The sequence below is a fragment of the Apteryx mantelli genome, chromosome 9, assembly GCF_036417845.1.
Source record: "Apteryx mantelli isolate bAptMan1 chromosome 9, bAptMan1.hap1, whole genome shotgun sequence".
NCBI lineage: Eukaryota > Metazoa > Chordata > Aves > Apterygiformes > Apterygidae > Apteryx > Apteryx mantelli.
The window spans coordinates 19088020-19115478 of NC_089986.1; the positions used below are offsets into that span (position 1 = coordinate 19088020).

The 27459-nt window shown below is 37.1% G+C and overlaps 1 protein-coding gene across 1 annotated transcript; it reads right to left on the reverse strand.

The window, feature by feature from the left end:
- Positions 1–304: 304 nt before the first annotated feature.
- On the reverse strand, positions 305–23585 carry GRK7 (G protein-coupled receptor kinase 7). The gene is made up of 4 exons (XM_013944315.2): positions 22836–23585; positions 21635–22072; positions 5915–6186; positions 305–1335 (listed from the first exon to the last, which is right to left on the reverse strand). Exons 1-4 carry the CDS (start codon positions 23583–23585, stop codon positions 993–995), a joined length of 1803 nt encoding a protein of 600 aa, XP_013799769.2. The 3' UTR covers positions 305–992.
- Positions 23586–27459: the final 3874 nt, after the last annotated feature.

Consider the following 27459-nt stretch of genomic DNA (forward strand, 5'->3'; position numbering starts at 1 on the left):
GAATGTCTGCGGATTAAGGTGTTAATTTACATACACAGCCTTTCCAACATTACAGCACTTAATAGTATAATGTATTTAATATTTGTGACTACTGAATTAACATTTTTATTACACTGAAATGCATTTCTTGTAAAAAGCCAGTTTCAAGCTATTTTGGTCTATTTCTAGTTTAACTTAAACTACATTAATCACAAAATACAGAAATATTATCAGGAAATGTGATAATCCATTGTCAAAAAGAATTTGTATTCATATAGAAACATATTCTTTGTGTATGGTGTTATCACTTAAAAAATACGATTAATAATAATAAATAAATGCTTTATTCAATTAAATTGGTGCAATCTTATCTTCACTCTATTAAAGTCAACTTTGAAAAGAACTGGATCCTGTCAGTTCTATTTCCTAGTCATTTGTAAAGCTTTTTACATTTTATGACAATTTGGACATATTACGATCTAACCCTCCAAAACCTAATAGAATTTAAGAAAATAACAGACAGACTGGCTAACCAATAAGATTCCAAGTTTGATGTAAAATATGAGGTGCATTGTCTGACTGAGAATATTACCTAAAAATTAAAAAAAAAATTGCTGGAAACTGTAGAACAAAGACAAAACATTAGTAGAAATAAGAAAATAGAAAGGAAACCAAGAAATGATTGTATTCAAAATGGTAGAGTCAGTCATTTTCAAAAGGGGTTGCCTCTTCACACTACTACTGCTTTTGATATTTCTGAATTTCTATCATTCTAAGTTTCTTAGAGACACACAGTTCTTCATTTTGATAAGTTTCCAATAAAATAAAAATATCATCTCCTTTGCTAGGACAAAGGAAAATAACACAGTCTATACAGCTTGTGGTCCTACATACCCTGTCAATGTCATATTACACTGTTTGTTTCTTCTTAAACAGACAAACTGAGCTTCTGAGACAGTGTAAAAATATGGGAAGTTCTGGGGTGGTTTCTACTCTTCCTCATGATGTGATATTTACAACAACGAACAAACTCCTGACTTAGCTTCACCTCCATTTGCGTAGCCCCCAGAATCTACTCTGTTAGGATCATTCAGTTCTTCAAACAGTCCTGTTTCAATAATTTCTTCCTGCCAGGGTATAGAGACAGCTCCTGTTGCAAACTTTTTGAAGAACTTCTTATCTTTATCATCAAACTCAATTCCTCGTACTTCGGAGAAGTCAGCAATGTCTGCAAGATCTTTGGCATAGACAACTGATGGATCCGGCACAAATGGAGGGTCAATGAGGTTTGCCTCTAGCCTATGGAAATTTATTGTTTTGAAGAAACTATGTTTTCTTGGGTCATCATCTTCATTTCTGCGATAAAGCAGAAGATTGTTAGTAAGTATGATGTTCTACTCTCAAGTAGATACAGGTGTCTCTGTGTTGTATACAGTAGAGTATGTAAAAGTAAGGATATGTACATATTGTGCAATGTAATGCTATTTAGAGATCTCATATGTACCCAAAGAATGCTGCATTGCACAATATAAGCAAAGCTGCGAAGCAGAAAACATCCTGATCCCATTATTCATTACTCTGCCTCTCAGGGTAAATTAGTCTGGGCAAGGTGCCACGCAAGAATTGCAGTACTGCTACTGGCAGGGCACCATGTGAGATACCCATATCCAAAGGTATGTTTTAACCAGAGCTAAAGATGTAGCAGGATGGGTATTTATGTGGGTGTAGGGACACTGGATTTACTGTCAGTCAGGAATGTCTAATTGGTTGGTTCTATTTTAGCTAGGATAAGAATATCTAGTAAATTCTAGACTGGGGTACAATGGGTTAATACATCTCAGGATTGACTCTGAGGAAAAACAGTTTAAATAGGAAACTGGTGACAAATGACATTTGTGGGTTTTATCTTAATTCAAAGCACTTATGCATTTACATCATAAAACTATTCTGCAAAACCCAGTATGCAGTTCTAATAAACACTCCCAGTTTGACTAAGTCAGTTCGTATCAAAAGAACTACTCTTGTAAGTATGCAAAGGCTTTAAGCGAGAGATTCACAAATTATGACATTAGCAAAAATGTGATCACTGTTCCTCAGTCGCAGACACGAACATAATCTTTTATTAATATGGTTGAAACCCAATAATAAAATCCAGAAAAGGCTAAAATCATCGTAAATACATATTTTAAGTATATTTTGATAAGAATAACTGCAGTCCACAGGGAGGAAAAAATTACGGTCCTCTTTCGTTGAAATAAAAACAGTGAATTGTTTCATTGTAGACCCACAGTAAGACCTGTAGGATATTCTGATAAGAATAAGCTGAGCCTCAAATGTATACTTATTCAAGCATACAGACCAACAATCCTAACTTTTGGACTGGGTCTTGCCCTGTAATGCAACTGCAGCATCAAGGCATGCGAAGTTTGAGTTTTGAATTCTAGTGGAAGGAGGAGCAGGAGGGAGGACTACCGTATTTTTACACCCATACATCCTTTTTCATGTGTTTATGGGTGGACTGGCTCTTGAAAATGGTAACATAGGAAAAAAAGATTTGTCCACTTTTTTGACCTCAGTAAATAGTAGTAGTTAACATGTTCGTGTTTGCTTTACCAGTTTCCTTACAAAATGATATACTTAGTGAAGAGTAAGCCTTCATATATTTCTAGAACATCATGGCATGTTCTATGGACAAAATATAATGCAAAACTTTTCCAAGGCTACTCATCTTTGCAAATGTGTAGAAGAACCATACAAAAGTAGTCTTAGAACTGTGCGACTATAGAAAGCCTTCCTTTTTTAAGGACCTGTACCATGAGCGCAGAACAGCTCCTCCAGGCTGCCACTGCTGCCAGTTCCTCATTCACTACCCCGTCATGGTCCTGGCCTGCCCTGCACTAACCAGGCGCAGCTGAGGTGATACTACCAGTTGCCATCTTCAGCTCCCTCCTTAGAAAATTGCCGTTTTGTGCCTCTGCTGCCTGGTTCCTCTGAACAGGTCCCTGACTGCTGCACACCACCATGATCAGGATGCTAACCCACAGCCTGAAGAACGATAGATGCTGCCATCAGGACAAACTGGGCAACACAGAAATGACATTTTCAACTTAAAAGTGCCATCACAGTGATGAACACAATTACAAAAGTGTAGATTAAGCCAACAGAGCTCATGAACTCTGCATATATAGTCTTGCAAGATCAACTTCTAATTTAACTAGTGACTGACAAGCAAGTTTACTCATGCAGCTGTCGAGCCTGATCTGATTTATTTCCATTCACTGTTAGCTTGAAGTCCATTAGATTTGCTGTTCAAATCAAAGAACTCGTGTGACACTACTGGGCTAATAGTGACAACAGTCCTATGGGGCAGATGCATTTCACTTTATTTTGCTTTTCTTTTCTGTAACATAAACCAAAAAGCACTAGAAGTTGGTGAAGGCTCCAGAATGGATTGCTGCAGTGTTTCTCTTACTGACGTATTTTCGACACCACCAGAAACAGAAAAAGTTTAAAAACATAAAGCTACAGGAACGCCATCTGCTGGAACCTACTGAGGCATCTTCCAACTAGCTGGAATTGCACATGAGCTCTTCCTGTGTGCATTTTATATTTACATAGCTTTATTAGAAAGAGCAAATGAACTTGTCTAAATTCTGGCAAGTTTATATTCCTCCATAAACAATTTCACTGTACAGTAGAGAAGGTGTGGGACAGATATGTGCAATCCTAAAAAAACTGGAGTGGAGAAAAAGGGGTTAAATCTTTCCTGAATTAATGACACCGAGTCTTGAATATGAAATGTGAAGTTATTTAAAAGGTCAGGAGCACAAATTAAAGCTGTTCTTGAGCAGCTTTAACTTATGCAACAGGCATTTATGTAGACAACACAAGGTCTTGCTGTCCTTAGTAGAATTATAGCACTAATCTTTACAAAAGGATGAGCTGTCCAGAATAGTATCTCCCTGTTTAAGTAGTACATACAGGCTTTTATTCTGTATCACGCCGAGGCATGGTATACAGCCTTCTTCCTTTTCTAAGTACTGCACGTAAGGGCAAGAAACAGGACATGCTCGTTATAAATTCCACTATGATCTTCCCCTCAAAAATAGTGTGAATCAGAGGGCAGGACTATATTCCTTGCATTATAGTCTATCAATAACACATACCCTGCTTTCCCCACGCTAGTGTCAGGTCGCTGACACTAAAGTTGTTCTAGCTGTAGTTCTGCTTGTGGGACGGGTGAGATTTTAGTGAAGAGAGGTGAGATTCTTACTCAAGTTTCTCCCAAAATGTCACCAGGCATAAACATCAACAAGTACAGAGAAACGGTATTTCAGAATACCTTAAACAGCAGAAAATTGAAAATATCTGTGCAATTAGACTTCTGTGTACACTTCTCCCATTACTGAGACACAATGTAACAGTAAACAGGCAGAATGATCGTAGCCTGACAAAGGGACTCTAGTTACAGTAAGTCAACAGTCTACTGCTGTTTTTGCTTCAGACTAACTCAGTGAACTTGAGCAAGTCACTTAAAACCTCTAAATTTCAATCTCCCCAACTCTAAGGTCTGTTTATTTCACCAAATGCTGTAAGACGAAATGTTTGTAAAGCATGTTGAGTTGTAAGGTAGAATGCTCTAAATGTTTTTGGATTAAATTTATTTTCAAATACATTTAAAAATGTATTAAAAATAATATATACTTGGTATCAAACATAATCTATCTGCTATTCAAAAAAAAATTTTTTTTTCTGTAGTCTTGCAGAATTGTTGGGAAAACTCATCAAGCAGAAAAACTAGTTGTCTGCATTTAGCACTATGATAATGAGAATATGGATATTAATGGTATATTACCTCTAATTAAAATTGCTTAATCAGGCAAGCACATGACTAACATTTTGCAAGACTGTTCCATGTTGTCATGCAATAAAAATTTGGAAGATTAGCTGTGCATTTCTGCTAAGTCCCTGTGCCTATTCCACCTTTAGACTGGAAAAGCATCTGAAACATATACTCATATATGATTAAAATGATGGTGCATTCTAAAGACAGTTACTACCAATTTCCTATTCATTTATTATATTTTGGTTATATTTTCTATATTTTGTCCACATTGCAAAAGTAGATCTTCAATTTCTCTCATTAGAAATGCACTAAATGATGCATGTATGTCAGAAGGATCAGAGATGCTACAAATTAAATATTGTAATACTTAGCTTTCTAATTTTCTTATTATTTAACAGTTATTTGAAATTGCTAAGTAAGGGACATATCCAGCAGTCTTCACCAACCCAAAGCCACCACTGATGTCCCAAAAAAGGTTTTGCTTCATAAGAATGTGTCCAATATTCTTTGTTTCCTCCCTTTCCTCCCTGGGATGAGTCAGAAAAACCAGGGACCTCTACAAGATTTTTTGAAAGCACTTTATCAAATGGGAGGGGTTAAGGTCTCTTCAGTAAGAAGCCAGTGACGCAGCCCTGGAAGTTAAATATCTGCAGGGTAGAAAATCCATACTGCAGATCTGAATTTCTGCCAGCACCATTCTAGCTAGTAAGTGATTCAGCCAAAGACCATGCACTCTGCATTCAGTCAGCATTAGCCAAGGTGCAGTTATCAGCTTGAATATCCTTCACCTTTAGGAAAGAAAATGCAAGAGAAATGGGCTGCTCCCTTCTCCCAGAAGGCATAGAGTCTAACCTCACCAAACAACAAAAGAAGAACTCCTATGAATGTTCTGGGATGAGGATGGACAATCGCACTATTGCAACAACATTTCTTATTTCCGTATGATCTCAAAAAACTCCCACTTCTCTCTTCCTGCAAGTGAAAGAAGACTCAGTACTATGTAGAAAGTCAAGATCTAACCTCCTTCTTTTTAAAACAACTATTGCAGCATTAATCCGACTTTTAGTGAGCTTGGGAAGTAAGGCATACCTGCTTCCTAAACGGTCCTCTGTTTTCTTAGCCAACAGCAGTCGGCAAATATCTTTTGCTTCCTCTGTGAAGTTGGCATGTTCAAATTTCACCTCATCTTCTAGAGTTCTTCTTTTAATCTCACCCTTACCGACCTTTTCTTTGAAATCCTTGAATGGTGTTCGCCCAGCAACCATCTCATAAATACTACATCCCATAGCAAACCAGTCCACAGGATAGCTGTAATTTTCTTCCTTCAGGATTTCAGGAGCCATATAACCATTCGTCCCAGCCTATTGCAAACATACAAACAGATTTACTATGCAAAGTTAATAATGAAATGCATACAATTAAACAGACTAGTTTACAGTTCATCAAAAATATTAGTAATACAATTGTTATATTTTATATCTAGAAACTCTCCATAACATACACGTGTATCTGTGCAATATGTTTTAGCACACGGACTATTTCTGTCTTTAAACAGCATTTGGAAAAACTGTTTTAAATACGTTCTTCAAAGGTGAAATATCTGGGCAATTTCTGCCTAAAAATTATTTCCTTTTAAATTTATCTTTATCTTTCTTTTCTTCTTTCGCATTAGAATTTTTCCTTTGTGTTAAAGATATTATTGTTAGTTTTGTCTTCTAAACACAACCAGTAATCACTTTGAAAAAAGAACAGTTAAAAAAAAAAGACAAAAATGAGACACACAGCCATCCATTCCCTCCCCCGCCAGCGGGTTAGAACTCTGGTCCAACAGAGGGTTTTGCTGCCAATGGAGAAAGTTCTCATCATGCTGGTAGCTGAGCCGCATTGGGAAGTTCTCACCCGCACTCCCTGCTGGTTTCTGGAAGGAACTATTACCTTCAAGGGCCAAGGAAAACTCTTTAAAACCATTGTAAGGAAGTAAACCAGTGAAAATCATAATTAGTAAATTGGTTATTTCTTCACAACAATAGTTAAAAGCAAAGCAAGCTCTTTGCCTACAGCTCTCAGTCTTCTAAACAAATCTTTTAAAATGTCCTTATATTTTAGTGTTCATAAAACAAGAAATTATATTTAGGATCTTTTTGTATTTCAAAAAGAAATCTGAAAGAGTGCAGATATGTACCCTCCTGTCACCATGTAACTCCCTAAAGCCAATGCAGCAGCAAGAGAACTTCACGGTGCCATCCTGTACATGCAGTTAGGTAAAAGAACCATGGAGCTAACTCTTCCTACCTAAAACAAAGCTTTCTGAATAACAAATAATACTAAGTATAAGACAAAATGACCCTCTCTAGGAGAACAGACCATTTTTGGAGAGGGGAATTTGTCCGTTTCCTCCCAAGACCAGGCCTGGACCATTCCCAGCTGGAGGACAGACTACACAGTATCCAAGACAGCTTCTGCTGCCTCTCTGGTAAGCTGATTTATCTGGGAGGAAAGAGAGGAGTTCAACCTCTCTATACATTTTTTGTTGCACTGTTACATTACTGATGGTGTGAGATTTCAGTCAAAACAACCTTTCCTCCACTGACTCAATACTTCCTGTCATACCTGATACTGTATTTTATCCTATCTTATATATCTACCAGATTTAGCTAACAGTGATGACTATGTCAGAAGTTACTTGAACCTTTTTTTATTCCTTCCTGAAATATTGGAACTGATGAATTACTAGTATTACTATTTTAAAGGAAAACAGGACGTTTCTGCAAAATCCCAAAAGTTATTCAAGATGGTCATCACTATCACTACCAGAACACAATTAGTGGCTAAGAGATTCACTTTGAAGGAAAATGGAGGCAGAAAAGGGTAACTAAAACTAGAGTTTATATGGGGAAATTATATTTGTTAAAAGCACAGCTCAACAGATGATTTTTAGTTTATGGGTTGGGGTAACTCATATAACTTTTGCAACTTTAGGCACAATATTTCAGAGTCAGGTCTTCCTATAAACTTCAGCTCATGCCATACACTCTACTGTAAACAACGGGTGCACAAGGCAACATGTTAACATCAATTACAATATAAGCCTAAATATCTGTTTGTAAAAAACAGGCAGAAAATTAAATCCACTTTGTTTTCCCTTTTTGTAATTTTTTACTTTTAGGGATATAGAGCCAAGCTATCCATTTGGCTGAAAAATAAATGAGATGAGAAGAACAAAGATATCAGCCAGCTCGACAACAAAAGAAAGGTTTGAAGTGAACTCTCCTCCCTCACCAAAGCCACAGAAGCTCCTCAGTGCCGGGAAGCCACACGGGGCATGACAGCAGCTGACATCATTCCTCAGCTAATTTGTACGGTTTGCACTGAATTTATCTGAGAAGTTACTATTGAGGGATAGCCTGATGGTATTAAATTTTTATTATGACTATTTGTCCATTCAGAAAGGGAGACAAGCATTCAGGTGTGGACCCCTGAACTCAGATCCATCTGGCCGCAGAAGATCCTGAAACCAGAAAGAGAGAGGAGGGGTTGAAAGCAGTAGAGATAGTCTGGTACAAAAGGAAGAACACAGAGCTCCTTCTGGATTAGTGACCATAGACACTAAAAACGCTTCTGGAGTATTTTCTCTTTGTCTCTTTTTTTCCCTTCTGGGAAGCAATAAACATTCTTAGTTTTACTGAGGCGGAAGATGAAGCTAATTTAGGGCACTAATATTTTGAAAAACTGATGAGTTATATCAAAATGTACCCTGACAGCACAGTATGCAATTCCTGATAAGACGCTACTTTGCTGCAATTTAGCCTCATTATGCAGTGAATCATGCTGGATAAATCTGACATGGCAAAGTCAGAACGGCAGCCTGTGATCGTGACCGTGCCTCGGGCAGCTCCCGCCAGGAATGCCTCTTTTCTTCCACTTGTGCTCTTTCTTCCACAGAAGAAACGGTTTCATAGAAGAAACCATTTCAAAAGAAATGGATGCCAAGTAACTTCAATCTATTTCACATGCATTTCCCACACAACCTTCAGTAAGTCACACCCTACAGAAAACTCTGCACTGGCCCGGTACTTACATTTCCCAAAAACAGAGAAAGCAAGGTCATAAATGCAGACTGAAAAGAGCTGCATGACAACAGTTTTCCAGAAAATAGAGGTGGGTCAACAAATACTTCCCTTCAGATTTAAGAGAAAGACTGTGGCTGGAGTTAGAGTGTGAACCCAAATTAAATTTTAAAATTCTAAATTAGTAGCATGGAAATCTTCTGAGCTGTCTTTAAACTGATCCAACTCAATGTGAGAGAAGTCTTGAAAGATTCATTGTTCTTCTGATATGTCAAACCATTCCAATTCAGGGTTTTCGAAGAAAGCTGGTTTTCTCATGAAATTTCACGACATCTAAACTTAAAAGAAATCCCTCTCAGTTCTGGACCTTTCTTACAATTTGGAATTAAGGAACAGGTTGAGAAACAGGAATCTAAATTTAATCTTACAACTCCTGACACTCAAAAAACACTTAAATGTTGCCATTTTCTATTGGAAAAAAATCGCATTTCACAAGCAGTCAACTGTAGTGTTTAATCTGACAAGCAGGGGGAAGAAACACATAAATGTCCCTGCCATTTTTATCAAAACAGGAATTTGAAGATAGGAAGAAAAAAACTTAAATTTTAGACTTTCCCAACTATTTCTACCCATCTGGAAATTTGGCAAAATATTTTATTTGGAAAGAAAGATAATAAAGCCTATTAAGCATTTAAAATTTAAGTAGCAGCAAAGTCAAAAAAAGAAAGCAGTAATAAGATGCAAGGTCCTATCGGGGAACATAACGGAAGGAGAACCACTCAACTACTGGAACTCGTAGAACATATGTCTTTCAAGTGAAGATTTAATTATATCCTTGGGGAGTAGATGGCATTGGAGAGAAGCTGAAATCTATCATCCCTGCACTAGTCATTACGGAGAACAATACGTCAAAAATGAGACCATCTCTCAACAGAGAAAAGAGATCCCATGGCAACACGAAAGACAAACCCTCGATGACTCAGGAGAGGTTTACCTAGGCAGATAAGACAGAAGCATATTCCCAGCCTACTGAAATGAGTTTTTTAAACTGTAAAACTCTCAATAGTAGTAATGGGGTTTGAGTGGCTAAAAAATAGTGTATTAGGTGGAAAACATATCCACTGATTCCCAAAGTAAAGTCAGAGAAACCAGTTCAGTTATTTTCAGCAGGTCAAAGAGTGCATAAAGATATTGTAAAAATTACATTAAAATATAAAAAGGGAAAACAGGGTAGGAAACAAAGAAATTAAAAGTTATCACAAAAAAAAGATAAATGCATAGTTTTTGAAGAGAAGTCTATTTGCCATGGGCTGTTATTGAATATTTAATTCAGTCAGAATTATCTGACCATCTCTCAGTATGGAACCTTTGAATATGGATTACTGCCATTTTTCCTCACCTGAAATATTATTCTTAAATCATTAATTTGTAGTGACCTTGTAGAATTGTTTTTACACAACACAGTTCATAAATAAATTCAGAAGTTGTGTATTAAGTGAATAGCACTTTTTACACTAGATCTTATTTTACATAGATACATTTTACTCTTGTGATGGAAACAGGCAAAATAAAAACATGCCAAGAAAGCTGAATTCCCTGGCTACCACATCTACACGATTTGAATGTGCCTTAGTTTTGCCTGAGACTAAGACCAGGCATATTCCATTCTTCTTTCCCACAGGATTCTTGATAAGACTAGGAACCATTTGTATATACGCCATCGACTGCTCCAGTGATCTTACAGAGACACCTAAGTATGTGTAATTAAAATATGTGTAATATGTGTATAATGTGACACAACAAAAACAATATTGCAAAGGAGCCACAGGATGTTGTATGACCCCAACACTTCCACAGAAGGCAGAAACCATAAGCCACTGCAGAGGCACACAGCTTTCTGGCATGCAGTCAGTGCAACAGTAGCCATTTTTTGATTGTTCTTCATCTAATATTATCTTTCGTGATGGTGGGCAGGGTGCCTTATTTGCATATGCTGTTCAAAATATAAAAATATAAATTAAATTTTAGTTAATTAGTTTAATTTTAGTTAATTAAATTTTAATTGACCTGTTTTAAAAGATCTATTTCTCCCTTAACTTCCACATCTTAAGAGGAACACAAAATATAATTTTTCCATAAACATCTAAAATACAATGACCAAATGTTGTCCCTGGATACATTAGTGAAGAACTGCTGTTAAGTGGAATTGTTGCTTTGAATGTGGTTTGACAGGGCATAGTAGAAATGATTCATCTGAAGGGATATAAATGTTTCTTTTCTGAAATGGGATTCTGTATAAATTTTTAAAAGGCCACATAATTATAATCTTTTAATAATACAAAATGTGATCCTGAGAAGCATTAAGTGCACTCAGTTCTCAGTACAGTCAAAGGTACTTGGCAAGCTACTACAACTTTCAGCAGAATGCAGCCCATAATTTTAACTATATTCACACATCCTATTCAGATTACTGTCCTGACAAGGGAAAAGTACCTTGAACAACACGGTATCTCAGCTTCTAACAAACACAGTGAAGAAAGAACTAAAACCGTCTGCAGTTTTCATCAGCACAGATACTGGCAAACAGGGAGAAATGGGATTTAGATCTCTCTACCTTTTCCCACAGATCTCTGCAAAACACACTCAATTGATATCACAAACTAAACAGTAAAGCAAACCAGAATGTCTATCTTTTGTTTGCCATGGCACAAGAACTGTTGAACAGAGAAGAAAACAAGCTGAGTTTAGCTCTATCAGCTGTTTCCTGGGGCTCAGTCCTTCCTTCCTCCAAGGGGTGCCACCAACTGCTTTGTTCTCTTTCCCAGCTGTTCCTCTGCTCCTTCGGCAATGGCCTTAATAGACCCTGGAGGAATGCAGAAACAGAGCATGGAAAAGTTTTCTCTGCACACAAGTTAACAGGCCCTAGATGTACAGAAGAACAACTGATCTTCCTCTGTCATTCACTTCTCAATCTTCCTTCTTCTCCCAAGAGCCACGATGAAGAGGAATGCAGCATAATTTAAATTAGTGACACAGAATTACAGTTCCTCTACCAAATGATCAGAGAGTAGTAAGAAATCAGCTGATCAAATGAATAAGCAACTATTCTATAAAAGAAGATAACATCAAATTTAATTAGCAAAGAGGAATGTTCTCTGTTGCACCCAAAGATTTCAGCGTGTCGCAAATGCTTAGCAAAAGCGAGGCTCTCAGCCTTTCAGATAAATGGATGGGCTGCTCATTAGAGAAGAACACACAGAGTAAGGGGCTTGTCCAGAGTCGCAGGAAAAGATAATGCCAGTGTTGGTGCAGGAACTTAGGAGTTCCCGAATCCACATGCTCACACAAAACTCAAGACCAGAAGTTTTTTTCATTTTCACATAGGGACGTAATTTCAACAGGAAAAGGTGGCTGCTTTAAAAAAAAAAAAACAGATAAAAGCAAAAAAGAGACACAACAAATTTCTGCTCCATTAGAAAAAAGGAAATAAAAATTGTCTCTGGGAATCAAAGTCAGTAACAGGAGTAGTAAAAAATACACAATCTTTTTTTACAGTTTTAAGCTTGGACATCAGTAATCATTGAAGCTGCCATTAGAAGTCACACAAAGGCGAGAGAAAGTGACTTTTGCTATAGCAAGAGGAGGCTGCCTCTGTGCTCACTCATGGGAAGACAAATAGACACAGTATAGTATATTTTTCAGTTTAGATTCACACTATATGGAAATTAAAGGGATAAATGCCGTGAGGAAGAACAGTCCAGTAACTGGGCACTAACTGTAACCTTGGAGACTAGAGCATCCACCTGCTTATTTTCTGCGAGATCATGTGTAAATCACTATGTCTGTCACCATATCCATTGCAGAACTGGCTAACTTCCCTACCTCAGGGAGGTGTCATCAGAAGAAATACGCATTTAAAGACAGCGAAACAATCAGACGTTATGAGGAAGGCGCCATACAGGACATGCAGAACACTTGGTAGAGAATCATAACCACAAAATCACAATCTAGGAATTATCAGGGTTTCTTTAGCCCTCCTGTAACAAAATCTTCCTTTTAAATTTGTGGGAAGTTTCTTCCCTTCTTTAACTTCTCCTGACTATTTCCCATCTATAATGTGGGAATAATAACGCTTCACTTTAGAGATGCTTATGACTTTATTATTTAACGACTGTTGAATATTCCATAAGCAATATTCCTCAGGGAGAAAAATTTCCATGTGCTTAGCTCAGTATACACTTCCTGAAACTCTTCATAATGAATGCCAGCACAGTGTCATAGCACAATGTGCGAGAGGCTTGCTCAGAAAGAGGACAGTGCGAAATCCCATGTTCAGTGCAGGTGCGACTGAGGGAACAGGACCGCAAGGTGCACTGAGACGGGCGACGGCTCTCCAGTGTAGCCTGCACAGCCTCTGTAGGGTCAGCAACAGAAATGACGATGAGGCCTGGATGGTCACTATTACTTAAATGCACAGCATATCATCCAAGTTATCTTTCGGGATTAGGACTAATGTTGGAAGTACCACTCTTCTACACATAGGAACAGGGGTACTGCATCAGACCAAAGGCCCACCTAGCCCAGTTTACTGTCTAAGCTGGCCAAAACCAGATGCTTAGGGAAAAGTACAAGACCATAGTGTGCATATATGACACATCTCTAAAACTCTTTTAGACTTCAAATGTTTGCAGGTCAAGGACTTCCAGAGATAAATATGGTTCCCCACAACAAAGTTCTCCGCAATGAACCATCCACTCTCCCCCTAAACCCAGATAAATCCTTCGACTCTCCAACATCCTTTGTGAAAGAGCCTCGCGGCTTAACACCACATTCTGTTAAGAACCACCTCCACTTATTCTGAACCTGCTTGCTACTACCTTCCACTAGCAGATTTTGAAGTTGAACAAGCAAAACCAAGTCCACAGTTTTTCAATTGTTTGGGTCTATATTTTCAGCATTTTGTGTCTTCATAAAAATGTCATTATATGTTTGTTAACTGACACCACTGATCACCGTAAGTAGAATCTTATCTTTGGTTCAGTACAGAAGTATTAAACAAAACATTCCTATGTATCCCGTAGCTTCTAGTTCCTGCAGTACTATTTCTAGCCAAAGCTGTCAAATTGACAGTTCAAAGAAATACAGTCAGCCAAATACTTCATTTCTTACCCAATGAAATACACATTTTTGACAATGCTGAATCAACAAGTGGCCCATTAGACCATTTATTTAAAGTGATCATTCCAGAATGTGTCTTGGTTTCTATAATAATGAGCCTCAAAAGACAAAGAGACTAAATAGTAGTATTTAGCACTTACATAGCATTTTTCATCCTCAAAGAGCTTAATTAAACTTTCGACCAGCTCTATGAACTTGATAAGGTATCTTATTTCTTACTTTTTAGTAGAACATTTTATAGTATTTAGTAACTGTTAGATTAGACTGAATAAAGAACAGGCTTAAAAGCCATGCAAAGACCCTTGATGCTACATCTTAAAGGGACACAATGGCTTTTTCCAGACAGAAAAAAACATGTCTGGTTGGTGGCCTGTCCTGTGCAGCAAAGTGGCTGGTTGGGGCACACTGTATTCTTGTAATTTTAGACTACTCCTGTATCCTTTCTGCCATCCCCAAAACTGTAGGAGGCAGAAAAACGGCACCAAATCCTCTCTGTTCCCTTCACTCTTCATGATCATGGCATTCATAGTGGATAAGGTTTTCATTTTGTAAAGTATATAATTCAGGGATAAAAAATACAAAATACCTATCATTAAGAGGCACTTTATACCACTTGCCATTATCAAAATTTTTAAGAACAAAGTCGCGCTGGTAAAACTGAATCAATTTTACACGTCGCACTTAGAAATACATAAGCTGAATGCTGGTTTTGAAACTGTAAAGTAGCAGCATCAGTCACGCTGCTTCTAATTGTGAACAAATGAAGGGCTGTCATTTTTAAAAGCACAAAGGAAGAATAGCTTTTTACAGAACATTATCCAATAGAAATGCAATGCAGTGATGACCAAAGGTCAACTGTACAAATGCTTGCTTAGTTATTTTTTATTTCACAAGTCTGAACCCTCCTCCCCGCTTCTCAACTGTCTTGAAATTAAGCTGCAAGTTTCAGGAACATCTAAATAGATTTCCTTATGTTTTCCTAAGAAATAGAATCTTATAATAAACAAATATACAGGAGGGCAAAAGGACATTTTGAATAAGATTTTAACCAAAACATGTTTTTCCTATAAAAATATTATGATGTCCTTCAAATATATAAAACACAGCATAGGAAAACTGTGAAGAAGCCTGAAACCTCTTAAGATATGAATGTACTTTTATGAATGCTACCCAAATATGTTTACATAGGTTTATTTTTCACAGTTATTATTTCAATAGTTAAGCCCTCTGGCTCACATGTGTCTGCACAAAAGTGCTTCAAAATTTACATACAACAGCTGCTTAGCACAAAAACTGCAGAAGGCAGAAAGATGGTACCAAACCATCTTTGCTCCCTTCTGCTCCATAAGGGCAGAAATCTCTTCCTGAAATAAACGGCAAATCCGCATTGATCTCTGTAAAATGGAATTGACTGCCCTACATTTGGATATTCTGAAGATGTGAGGGTGCTAAACAGAACTGTGAAGAGCCTTCTCACTTTTCTCACAACCATTCGCAGGAAACTCAATATTATTACTCATTTGGATACAGGCAGCAGCATTTGACTCCCATACAACAGAAAAACTTCTAGGTGTCTAATGAGAAGAGCTGTGGAGACTTCGAGAAAAAGGACAGCAGGTCAAACTGTTCAAGCAGAGAAACCTGGCATGGGGAATGAAGGTTCCTTATTTCTGCCATATGTAAAAAGAACTATTTTTATAATCAGTCATAAGCAGTTAGCATGTTCTTAAATTAATGTCCTTGCTCACATTGAAAAAAAAAACCACTTAATACCCATCTTATGTACATTACAGTTTCTCAGACCAGATAAAACTTAAGAAGTTTACAGAACTGCACTCGCATTGATGGTTTGCAAACGATAGCCAAATGAGTGCATAACTAAACAAAAATCTAACATTTCACCTATGCAAAAACCATCTTCAAAGCCTCTCAATTGCTTCTTGTTGCCTATTTCAGTGACACGAGACAAAAAAAATTCCAACATTTAAAAAGCAGTAATGTAAAAATATAACCCAGCTTTATATGCTGTATAATCAACACATAAGAAAAGATGCTACTGGGACATTTGTATTAAAAATCATGATATCTTCTGAAGTCCTGAATAATTTCATTATCATTGGCAAATAGTTTATGTCCGTTTCCAATGATGTCAATAAAAATTCTGCCCAAGTGTGCATATACATAGTTCTAGATAGAATGTACAAGTATTTATTGCCAGAAGGCCAAACAATGCATATTTGTTTCATTAAAAAAAAAATACCCTGCAAGTAATTTTTAATTGCCCTCTGCTACTTTATTTCCATGACTGTCATTCTTCAAACCTGTGTATTTTAAATTCAATTTTTTTGTGATTTCTCCATCCTATAACTAGGTAGCACTTCAAAAATACAAACCATCACACCGTAGTGAAATTAAAGTTTCATAAACTCTATAATTATTACTGTATTACAATTATTTACAACTGCCTAGGCAGGTTCAAAATAGTATGGCTGACATTGACATGGAGAGCCAGCAGATGTTTCCACTTGCTGCTTTAGCAGGGGAAAAGGAGGTAGAAAACTAAAGCTGGGTATCCACCACACTCCCTCTAAACCTTAAGGAGCACTCTTTTTCTGAAAGTAGGGTTAATGTTTTCCAAAATAAGCTGAGATTTATAGTAATTACAGACACTTGGTGTAGAGCATCCAAGTATTCCTCAAAAAGAGTACCTGTAGTGACAATACTTAAAGGAGACCAGCGCTTCCCCTTCAATTACATAAATACTAAATCATCAACAGTACAAAACTTCTTCTGCAGCATAAATATACATTACTCTATAAAATCACATTAAAATCACCCATATAAATTTCAAGAAACCTTTCCTCCTACAAAGAAAATAATCTTTGGCTGGCAAACAGTGCATAAACACTACAGTTTCACAGAATTTTCACCAAAAGTTGAAGGCGTCTAAACCAGGAACTCGTTAGCTAGCCTGCCACTCGTGCCATGTGATAATCTCATCACGTAACAAGATTTGCAAAGGGATTTATAGATTCTCCGGCTGATGTATGGGTGGTATGCATTTATACACAAGATGCTAGCCGTTTTTTGATGCTTTGAAATTGGGACAAATTTACTTTTAATGGCTTATACGCTCATGACGGGTGTACAAAGTTTTCAGAATGCATGGAAATCCTGGGGGTATTTTTTGGCAATCTCTAGTGAAATAAAGAAATTAGGCAAATAAATCCATGTTTTACAAACTATTTAACACTGCATAAGGAATGATGAAAGTCATCACAATGTTTCTACTTCATAATATCTAGGAAAAAAAAAAGACATCTTGCTATCTCACAGCCAAAATACTCTGTTACTGTGTTTCACCATCTATGATATATTAAGAGGCATTTTCACAGCAGCACAGTTACAGCCAAAACAAATGGAGATGAACATTTTCTAAGCAGGTACCTAAGACCAGATGTCTGCTCCATATTTAGACAGCTAAATAAATCATCTGATTTAAAAGTATATAATCATTAAGGCATTTTAGGAGGTTCTGTAAATATTAAGCCTTCCTGAAAATCTGGGTAAATTGCAAGCAAATACATGTGAATTTACATATCTACCTTGCATCAAATAATGAACTTTTTGCTTGTTTATTAAAAAAAGCCAAGGTAAACAGTTTGAAAAGAATTGCAGTGTGCTGCTGTTACAGTATTAACTTTGATTGGCTGAGTCCTGATTTCACAGAATCAGTTGTATATTCATTTTCTGAGACATCTAGAACAAACTAAAGAACACGATTATGTTAAAGGTATGTATTTAAGATTTCTAAAAAAAAAATCTCTGGGTACTTCACTGTTGTAGACTCAGTAGATGTTAGATACTTGGATTTTTATAAAATCCGGTTGATTTCTTTAAGTACATAAAAACCTACAGAAAAAAATCTCTCACTTTTTTCTTCAGGATTGGGATTAGTGCTAGAAAAATATTTAAAAAAATTCGTTATTGTTTTTCCTCAAGTTAATGTTGTAAAAGACAACTATTCAGAGAAGAAGATATAGGAGTATATAGTTACTAAAATAATACTTTACTTCTCTATATCTTGGGAAAAAAATTAAATAAAACCTGCACGAGTTTCTTACTAAAACAAATAGATACAGTCAATGTAGCATTCACTTTATTATAATAAGAAATACTATGTGCAGTATAGAAATCACATAGGTCACTGGTCAGTTTTCAGAGAAGGCAAGAAAGAAGAAAATTAGGTCGTATCTTCATTTATTTGAGTGTCTCTGATATATAAACAATATGGAATCGTTTTCTATTTTATTTTGCTTATTTACAACAGAAATGTGGATTTCTTTTCACCAATTTTTTGGAAGATTCATTTAACAAATAAAGAACCAGAGATATTATGAAAATATTAATACTCAGGAAGGAAAACTTAAGTCACTCAGAGAGAAAGGTGTTTTAGATAGTTGTTGAAAACGACTTACTATTTTACTTTATTTTTAGCATCTATTTAGTTCATACCTGCAAAAAACAATTTGGAGGAAAGTGCTATATTTAAGAAATGTCCCCATTCTGCTTGTTTATTTAAGAGTGAGAGACGAGACTAAAATAGGATATCCATACTCAGAATGAATAGGACTTCATCATAAAAACCGCTTTACTGAAAACAAGGGTAGCTTGCATTATGGAAATCCATTCAGTGTGAGTAAACTATTAAAATATGATGCAGAAAAGCATATTACTTTTCTATTTGACTAATAGACTATCTTAATTTTTCTTCATAAGACGTGTGAGACTGGCTAAATAAGATTTATCTGAACAGAAGAAAATAAAAGACGTTCATCACTGTGGCAGTAGCCCTGTAGTGACAGTATTTATACCACAGCTGTACCAGCCAGCTAAACCGTGGTTTCATTTGGTAATTGTGGTATTAGCTAATTACTTTGAGGCAGTAGAACAATTTGCGAATATGACTGAAACATAGTTAGACTCTATTCACTTAGCGCAAAGGAACAGTACTTGAAGCAAGATATTGAAGCACCAGGTCATAAAAGGTGGTTAACAAGGCCCTGAAGTCAGAACTACTTTTAAATGGCGGAGATGTGAACAAAGCTGAATGTATTACAACATCCAGCTAAATAAAATGATTCTCTGCAAATAGATAGATAGGTTGAAATTAAAAGTTTTTTACATTACAGATCAGTGGTGTTTCCCTATAATTAGTGATGGAAAATTGTAAGCCTTACTTCGTCAGTTCAGACATACCATCCAAAATCTGCAAACAGCTTTTTGATGTTAGGCACTTAAGGCATGTATACAGTAAAAACAGATTTGGCCTGGAGTAACGTATTTTTTGCTTCAGCTTCTAAAACTGCCTTATAAATGGTGACATTTCATTTAATAAATCTGTCTTGGGGCCACATATCTCTTTGTGTGAATAAAATTATGCCTATACAAATATTTTTGCCCAACATTTTAGAATATTGACAGTTTGGTACTCATACTCAAAAGACATGCTACAATATAAACTTTCTGGCAATTTTAACAGTCACAATGTAACTGATTAGTAAATAAAAACTGATTTAACAGCACCATATTTATTTTATTACATAGGTACCTTATGAGGTTTAATGCAACAAATTTTGTAAAGGTGTTTTCAGATTTTCCTATGCATGACATTACAATAAATAATAGTAATACCTAGCCCTTATATAGTATTTTTTATTAGTAGGTTTCAAATGACTCAAATAGGGTCAGTTTATAGAAATGCAAAGTTTTGCTGGGAATTGTTGTTCATTTAACTCCCTCATGACACAAAAAATGAAAAGATTCTTTTTCTCTCTCCTATTTCAATTTCCTATAAGAAAACAGAACTGCCTTTAACAGAAATACTTTATAACATACTACAAACATGTAGTACATTCATTGCAGTTTATGCTCAGACAGTGATGAATACCGTTACTAAAAACTATGAACTACAAAAGAAGAAAAAGACCTTGTAATAACTTGATGACTTTGTCATAGAACATAAGGAGGAACTCTGTCTTGTCCACTACTGCTTTCAGTAATACAAACAGAATTGGCTAGACATTTCTAAATACACTCTTTCTTGCTGTCTTCCTTCTATCAAAACCTACATATTTAGAAATAGTAAACTTGCCTTTGCACAAAATGATTTTTCAGACCACAGTCAATATAATTTCAAAACTGAAACATATAGTTCATATACACAAAGTTTGTTGCCACAGTAAAATATAACTAAGGAAGCAGATCAGATCATCAAAAAAATGCATGTTTCTATAATTTGCAAAATACAGTAAGGTTTATAGCTGATATATACGTGTTCAATGATCAAAAGGCCATCTTCACGAACAAAACAATATTCCCATTTCAAATAATTTCTATTAAAAAACCTGCCTTAACAGTCACAGAAACAATATTCTCATGATATTCATCTAAAACACAATGCATTCTCATTTTGTAATTATTTCCTATTTATAAAGCATCAATTTCTATATTTTCTTTCATTGAAAACTAAAAACAATCACAGTAGAAATTTTTTGAATTATCAGAAGAAAACATACGTTCAAAATACGAATTACTGTATTTTTCTACTTAAACAACAACATCAAAAGATGTGCTTATTTCAAGCATGATGCAAAAGGTTACTGGCAGGTCTTCTCTCTTATCCTTAGTTTGTACAGAATAACTTTAAACACTTGGGAAATTTTATGATATTTATAATGCTGGTTCCACTTCTTCAAATTCTTGCATGTATTTCAGAAACATTCACTCATTATACACATCCTTAAGCTCCAGATACCTTGGGATAAATAATTGTTTCATATTTAAGTTGTATGACACATCTTTCTTGTGTAAACCTTATGACACTCTCACAAATCAGGCTCAGCCTGGGACGACCACAGGCAGGGCTGAGGTACTGCACATTGTAATTCACATGGTCAAACCAGTGGGCAGTCCTCCTCTTTCCTCCTACACATACACACACGCATGTGCATTTTCAAACTCATTGCATCTGCAAACTTTTTCAGGAATGAATTTGCAGGGGGAGGAATGTTCACTGTTGTTTATTGGGCAGGACCATGAACACCTACAATACAAACAGTACCACTGCTTAGAGAAACCTGGAAGAAATTTTATTCTTCTAGGATTAAAAACTGAATAGAGAAGGAGCCATACCTTTGACTGCCACTCGTTACACAAACAATTCATTTGTTAAATCCCTGACTAGGCACTATAGCTCAAGTCACAAGGTCTCTTGTGTCAGCGTCTCTAAAATGCTTACATTCATTGGTATTTTATCTTAAGAGAAAAATCAGGTCAACTTGATTCTTGCATTTCTCTGTAAGAAGAGAAGTTGTTTTACTACATATAGCATCCAAAGAGTTAATTAACCAAATCTTCTTACCACCTGTCTCTTAGAATGAAATGACCACATAAGGTCTTTAGCAAAGAACAAATCCTGAGGAATTAAGTCTTGGATTCATAATGCATTAGAAATAGAACAGCTTCCCTTCCCACCGCCCATGTTCAAACAACTTGTACTCACCCTCTGAGTGATGGCTTTTCCCTCTTTGACTTGCACTGCCAAGCCAAGATCAGACAGTCTGCAGTTACCATGATCATCCAGAAGGACATTTTCTGGCTTCATGTCCCGGTACACAATCTGGATGGAATGGAGATGCAGAATCCCACAGGTGATCTGAGCTGAATAAAAGACGATCCTGTTCATTTCCAAACCTCTCTCTCCCACATTGTAGATGTGATATTTAAGATCCCCTCCATTCATGAGGCTCATGACAAGACACAGATGGCTTTTGTTCTCATAGGCATAAGCTAGGGTGACTATGAAAGGGCTGTTGACCTTCTCCAGAATCTCTTTCTCCAGTAGTGCCATCTTCTCTCCACCTTTCTTTTTCAATCTTTTCTTATCCAGTTTCTTGCAGGCATACATCTTGCCAGTAGTTTTCACTTGGATGGCACAAACCTAGAGAAGGAAGATGCACAAGGAAAGGTAAGGAAGTAATTTTACACATACAGAGTGGAAAATCAAGGGCAGTAATAGGTATGGACTAGCAAAGCTCAGATGCCTTTTAGTAGCTGCTCATGGTAACTGGCGTGACAGAGAATATTAGCAGAGTAGATAAGCAAAAAAGAAATATGATCTGTTTTGTTCAGGACTAGTACATTATGGGCCTTGTACAAAGTTCTTGAGGATTTAATTAGTACATCTGTATTAGTAAATAAAATGAATGTGGACCCATTCTCAGGCCATGAGAGTAAGTGGCATATACAGCTTGCATCAGCATAGCTGAACTCAATCTTCTCTCCCAAAACAAGGAAGACTCATTCATACTGTTTTGGGGAACAAGTCTTGATCTGTGCTATTCCCTAAACTGTGCCTAGAAATTATCTGGGATGGTATGAGCTAGAACAGGCCAAAACTGTGTGAAGAAGCAGGCTAATAATTAACTATATGAATAGTTATGCAAGCCTGTGTCCTGTTTCTTTACTAGCACAGACACAGAACATAAAATGTTTAGAGAAGCTCTTCACCAACTGGCATCTGGAGTCTATCCAACCGTATAGATGACAAACAGCCTAATTTCTGGGAAATGGACAGCCTGAAGGAGCACATTTTGCAAAACTGAAATGATTTCTTAATTTATTGCCAAGTTCCTCTTTGCAAACCCACCTGCCGGTCTTGAAAGGGGAGGAATGACCAGCACCCTCAAAGGTACAGCTCTTACCTCTCCAAAGCCACCTTTGCCCAGAACTCGGAACTCATAGAAGTATTTGTCAGTCACGGGCTGCTTCTCAAAAACTTTCCATTGGAGAAATTTGTCATAGAAGGGGCTGGCCTGGAAGTCCTGAAAGGGCTTGCCTTGGAGGAAGAGTTTGGTTTCCTCCTTGACCAGCTGCACAGTCTTCTCATAATCCTTCTCAGTGGCTGCCTGGCACTTGCTGGCCAAATCAGAACTCATGAAACCCAGATAGTTTTTGGAGCCTGTCTTAAGAAAGTTGGTGATCATATTCTCCACGGTACTGCTCTTGATATTATCCTCTGCCAACTCCCAGTTTGACACCTCATCCAGGAAGTCCCTAGCTACCAAATGTTCAGGCACTGTCTCTAAGAAGTCTCTGAACAATCTCTTGCCGATGGGCTGCTGCTCACAGATGCTCTCATAATTCACAACAACAGACTGTCTAGCGTCTTTACACTGGTCAACCTTGGGCAGTGAGAGGCTCTTACGCCTCTTTTGCATCTCCTTGGTGTCTCCATCTCCACTCTTCCTGGCCTGCAGGTAGGCTGTGTTGGCAATCAGGTTGTCAAGCCCCGCCATGTCACACATCTTGGCAAGCTCTTGGGGTGGCAGAGCCCAGCTGAGACAAAATGAGAAACTGGCCCAAGAGCTATGCTGCAGCTGCCCTGCACTTCTCCCTGCTGGTGGTGTGTGTGGGCTTCTGAAACACACCAGAGAGACTAACTGCTTTTGCATTAAATACCTCTTAAGGATTTTCACTAAGTACCTTTAGGTATATGCACCATTTTTGGAAAGTGACTGGTAAGAGGTTTCTCTGTAAGGAGCTTTGAGTTCGCTATCTATAGCTGAGGGATGACATCCTAGGCAAACCTTCTCACTAGCAGCACCAAAGAAATGCAGTTTGGCCAGTGTTTCTCCAAACAGGCCCCAATACCCTCTATATGCACTGTCCCTGGCTGCTGAGAATGTGCTAAGATTCCTGTTTGTAATACACGCACACTCCAAACTCAGTGGCACTCTGGCCAGTTAGAGGACAACGTCTTAGCTCCCTCGCTCATGACACAGCAAATACCACTGTACTAAGAATTACATAAGTTGGGATTTGTTTTTATAAAAAGCTTTTATCACAAATCTTCCATGCCTGAAACAGAAGCTGACGTAGACTAACATGAGTTGTTGAGTTTTTAATTACCACTCAATCCGCTAAGAACTGTGGCTGCTCTAAAAATAACGATCCCTATATATAAAATAGAATAGAATTTTGATCTCCTCTCCCACACACAAAAAAAGAAAACATTCTTCAAATGACTGGCCAAATCTTGCCAGGACAGTTCCATATGACACGGTGGTCTCAATTTATTTTCTCTACTAAGCTTGTATCATGACAATGACTGGCAGGACAGGAAAGTGGCAGCAGCCTATGCCTGAAGTGGCATCAACAAAGGGACAAAGCCAATTACAATCAAGTGAAGCCAAAATCCACCTGACTTCACGCACTGGCTGCCTAGCAGGAAGTCTGTGCCCCACTTTTTTCCAAAAGAATAAAAGTCATGTGTGGGACTTACCACGCTGAGCCCCCTCCTGCTGTGAGACCATGGTTTGGCTGCTAAAAAACTCTTTGACATAAGGAAGGTATCACAGGGGCAGGAAAAGCAGTTCCATGTTTTTTCCAGTAGCAACAGGGTCAAGCTGCTCAAAGTTTCCTTTTCTCTTTTTCACTGTTATATTCAGAGCAAGTTGAAGAGTCGAATCATGAGAAACAAACGCTAAACACTAGGAGTAACAACAGACCCTGCTCAGACTCCTTATAGTAAGTGCTCTGCCCTTCTTAGCTGCTTTTTGTTAACTCTACTACACTACCACTATGCAGTATTTCGTTTTCACATGCTTAATCCTCTGTCTGCATTGAATCTGTTTGACATATAATTCATGTTTATACTCTACAAAATTATATTATAGGTGTGTTTTTCTAGCTGCGATTGAGAGGATGATCCATTGCAAAGTGCCAATGTGCAAAATGTGGTGTACTCGTCTGTAAAGCAGAGTATTTGGAAGTCATGCCTGCTGTAGTAATTGCTAATTCTGCCAGGTGAATGCAAGCATGGGGCAGAAGAGGTTACAGAAATGGCTAAATAACACAGCCAGCAGAGTAAAGAAATTTGAAAAAAAAGTCCAAGGAAGAACTGTTGAATTCAGCTTTCTTGGAAAATGATGCCCACAGCAGCAGCAGCATATTCCAATTACATCCTGAGAACAGAAAGGCAAGAAAGGAGGTAACGAAAGCTTTAATTTCAGGTCCTAAAATTCATCAGTCTTTTTTGCCTTTAGCAAAAATGTCACCGTAGTTCAAATTCAGAGTTTAACACTATGAATGGCTGGTAGTTGGAGCCCCAAGAGTGAACTCAAGCCTGTACCTAATAGTACCTAAACTATTGATGCTGTCATGTCTAAACAAATCAAGAAAATACCTAATTTTTATGGTACTTGTGAAAGAAAGACAATCCACAACTTGAAAAATCATTTTGTCCTCATGATTAGAGTCTTTCCTGATTTCTACAGAACACGAACCTTCTCTAAAAGAAGACAACTTCAAAAAAAAAAAAAGAAAAAGAAAGCAACAAGATATTTGGAAACAGATTCATTACTCAAGTCACTTTTCAGGGACGACTCTAGCTACTTTTGCCAAATTACCCAAATTTGCCCAGCATTTATTAGAGTGGAAAAGAATAGATCAGCATTAATCTATTGGCTGATAACAGCTATTTAAATTAATGTTGCCTTCCCATAAAACAGCGTGTTTGGGTGAGAAGCAAAACTGACTGATTTTGCATATATAGGACCTGAACAAATTCGGTACTAAGAGAAGGCATTTATTAAGAACTAGGTGAATGGGATACGAGGAAGGGAAGAGTACGATTTGGAGCACAAGAAAGTTTCTCTGGCACAGGTATTGTATCTGCTCTGTGCAGAGCTCATTGCAAAAACGGGATTTAAGCTAGTGTTCTCCAAATCAGAGAAATAATATGCAAAGACTTTAAAATCATTCCCCTACATTCCATCTCTAACTACTGGTCAACAAGATACTCAAAAATGTATTTCTCTTATGTTCTCTCTCAGTAAAGCTGCTTGCTTGTACAAATTAATGAAGCCAGAGATAATGAATCTGAAATTTAATTGTTAGGGTATCCAGTTGGGATACGACACAGATTCAAATTCCTGATAGAGCACGCAAATATTTTTTCCCAAAACTAAAATATATAGCCCATATAATAAACTAAGGTTATCTAACCAAAGGATTTAGAAAAATAAGACAAAATAAAATTATGATTTTTTAGGGAAACTTATGCAAACTAGCAGGTGGTTCTACATTTTAGCATGTAATATTAGTTCTGGAGATTTTGTACAAAACTTGAAGATTAACATTATAACAAAACTATATATATATAGACCAACGTATTAATCACATTAACAGTACATATTGAAGAATCTCAGCTATTGACAGCCACAAAGAAACTAAAGTTGTCCTCTCGCATTTTCTTCCCATGTCAGTAGTAAAGCAACTCAGTGAATTTAAGTATTCACAATTTTTTTCTTTACAGTTAGTGAAATGAAAATCTTGTGAGTTGATTGTAAGTCTTCTAGCGCAACAAGCAGGAATCAGGATGACTACACTTTACCTGTATGATGACAAACTTTCTAACACCACATTAATTTAGCAATGACCTGCATTAAGCTATCTTAACAATAAGGCAGTTTACATCCATCTCCATTAAACTGAAAAGCAATACTTCACAGAATTAAACTGTATTCCTCCAAATAGCATCTTACTTGAACAAGTAATGTTTTGCAGTTGCCTTTATCTATCTCAAAGGCAAATTTCACGAATATCTGAACAGTTGTATAGTACAGTACTGCAGACTTTTTAGTGTCATCTGCTTTTAATGTCCAACACTATCCCAGTTCTGTTTTCACATAGCCTTCTTAAATTTTAGCCATTTGCAAAGAAAATGTCCATACTGAATATCTGATAATTCCAGTCAAAAATAGTTGAGTCAAGTCAAAGAGACTAAAAAAAAATACCTTTTTCTTGTGTTAAAATTTTACAGGGTCCTTTTCTCTGAACAGCTTTACTTATTAAACTCATGCTTTGAAAAGGGACATGGAACTTCTACTCAGCACTTGTTAAGCCCCACCTGGAATATTTGTGTCCAGTTTTGGTTCCCCAAATTCAAGAGAGATATTGAAAAATATAAAGAGTCCAGCAAAGGTCCATCAAGATGATTTAAGGGCTAGATAACTTGACACATGAAGGGAGGTTGAAAGAAATTGCTTTATTCAGCCTAGAGAAGAGAGGGCTTGCGGGGGAGGCAGGGGGATCTAATCTCAGTCTTCCAATACTTAAAAAGCAGATGCTTTTTGAGATGCAGATGCAGGTACTCTCTTCAAAAGGATGCATGGTGAGAGGACAGGAGGCAACGGGCAAAAGGTGATTCAGGGGAAATTCCTTCTGGATATAAGAAAAGGTTTTTCACCGTGAGAACAGTTACACACTGGGATAGTTGGCCCAGAGAGTGACAGAATCTCCCTCCCTGAGAGGGACTTGGCTTGA

Bases quoted from the DNA above. Each gene is read 5' to 3' on its own strand.
- GRK7 (XM_013944315.2), bottom strand. From the start codon at position 23,585: ATGCAAAAGCAGTTAGTCTCTCTGGTGTGTTTCAGAAGCCCACACACA. The intron at 22,073-22,835 runs GTAAGAGCTGTA...TTCCTTCTCTAG, and splicing joins GCAAAGGTGGCTTTGGAGAG to GTTTGTGCCATCCAAGTGAA. The intron at 6,187-21,634 runs GTGAGTACAAGT...TGTTTGCAATAG, and splicing joins GAAAAGCCATCACTCAGAGG to GCTGGGACGAATGGTTATAT.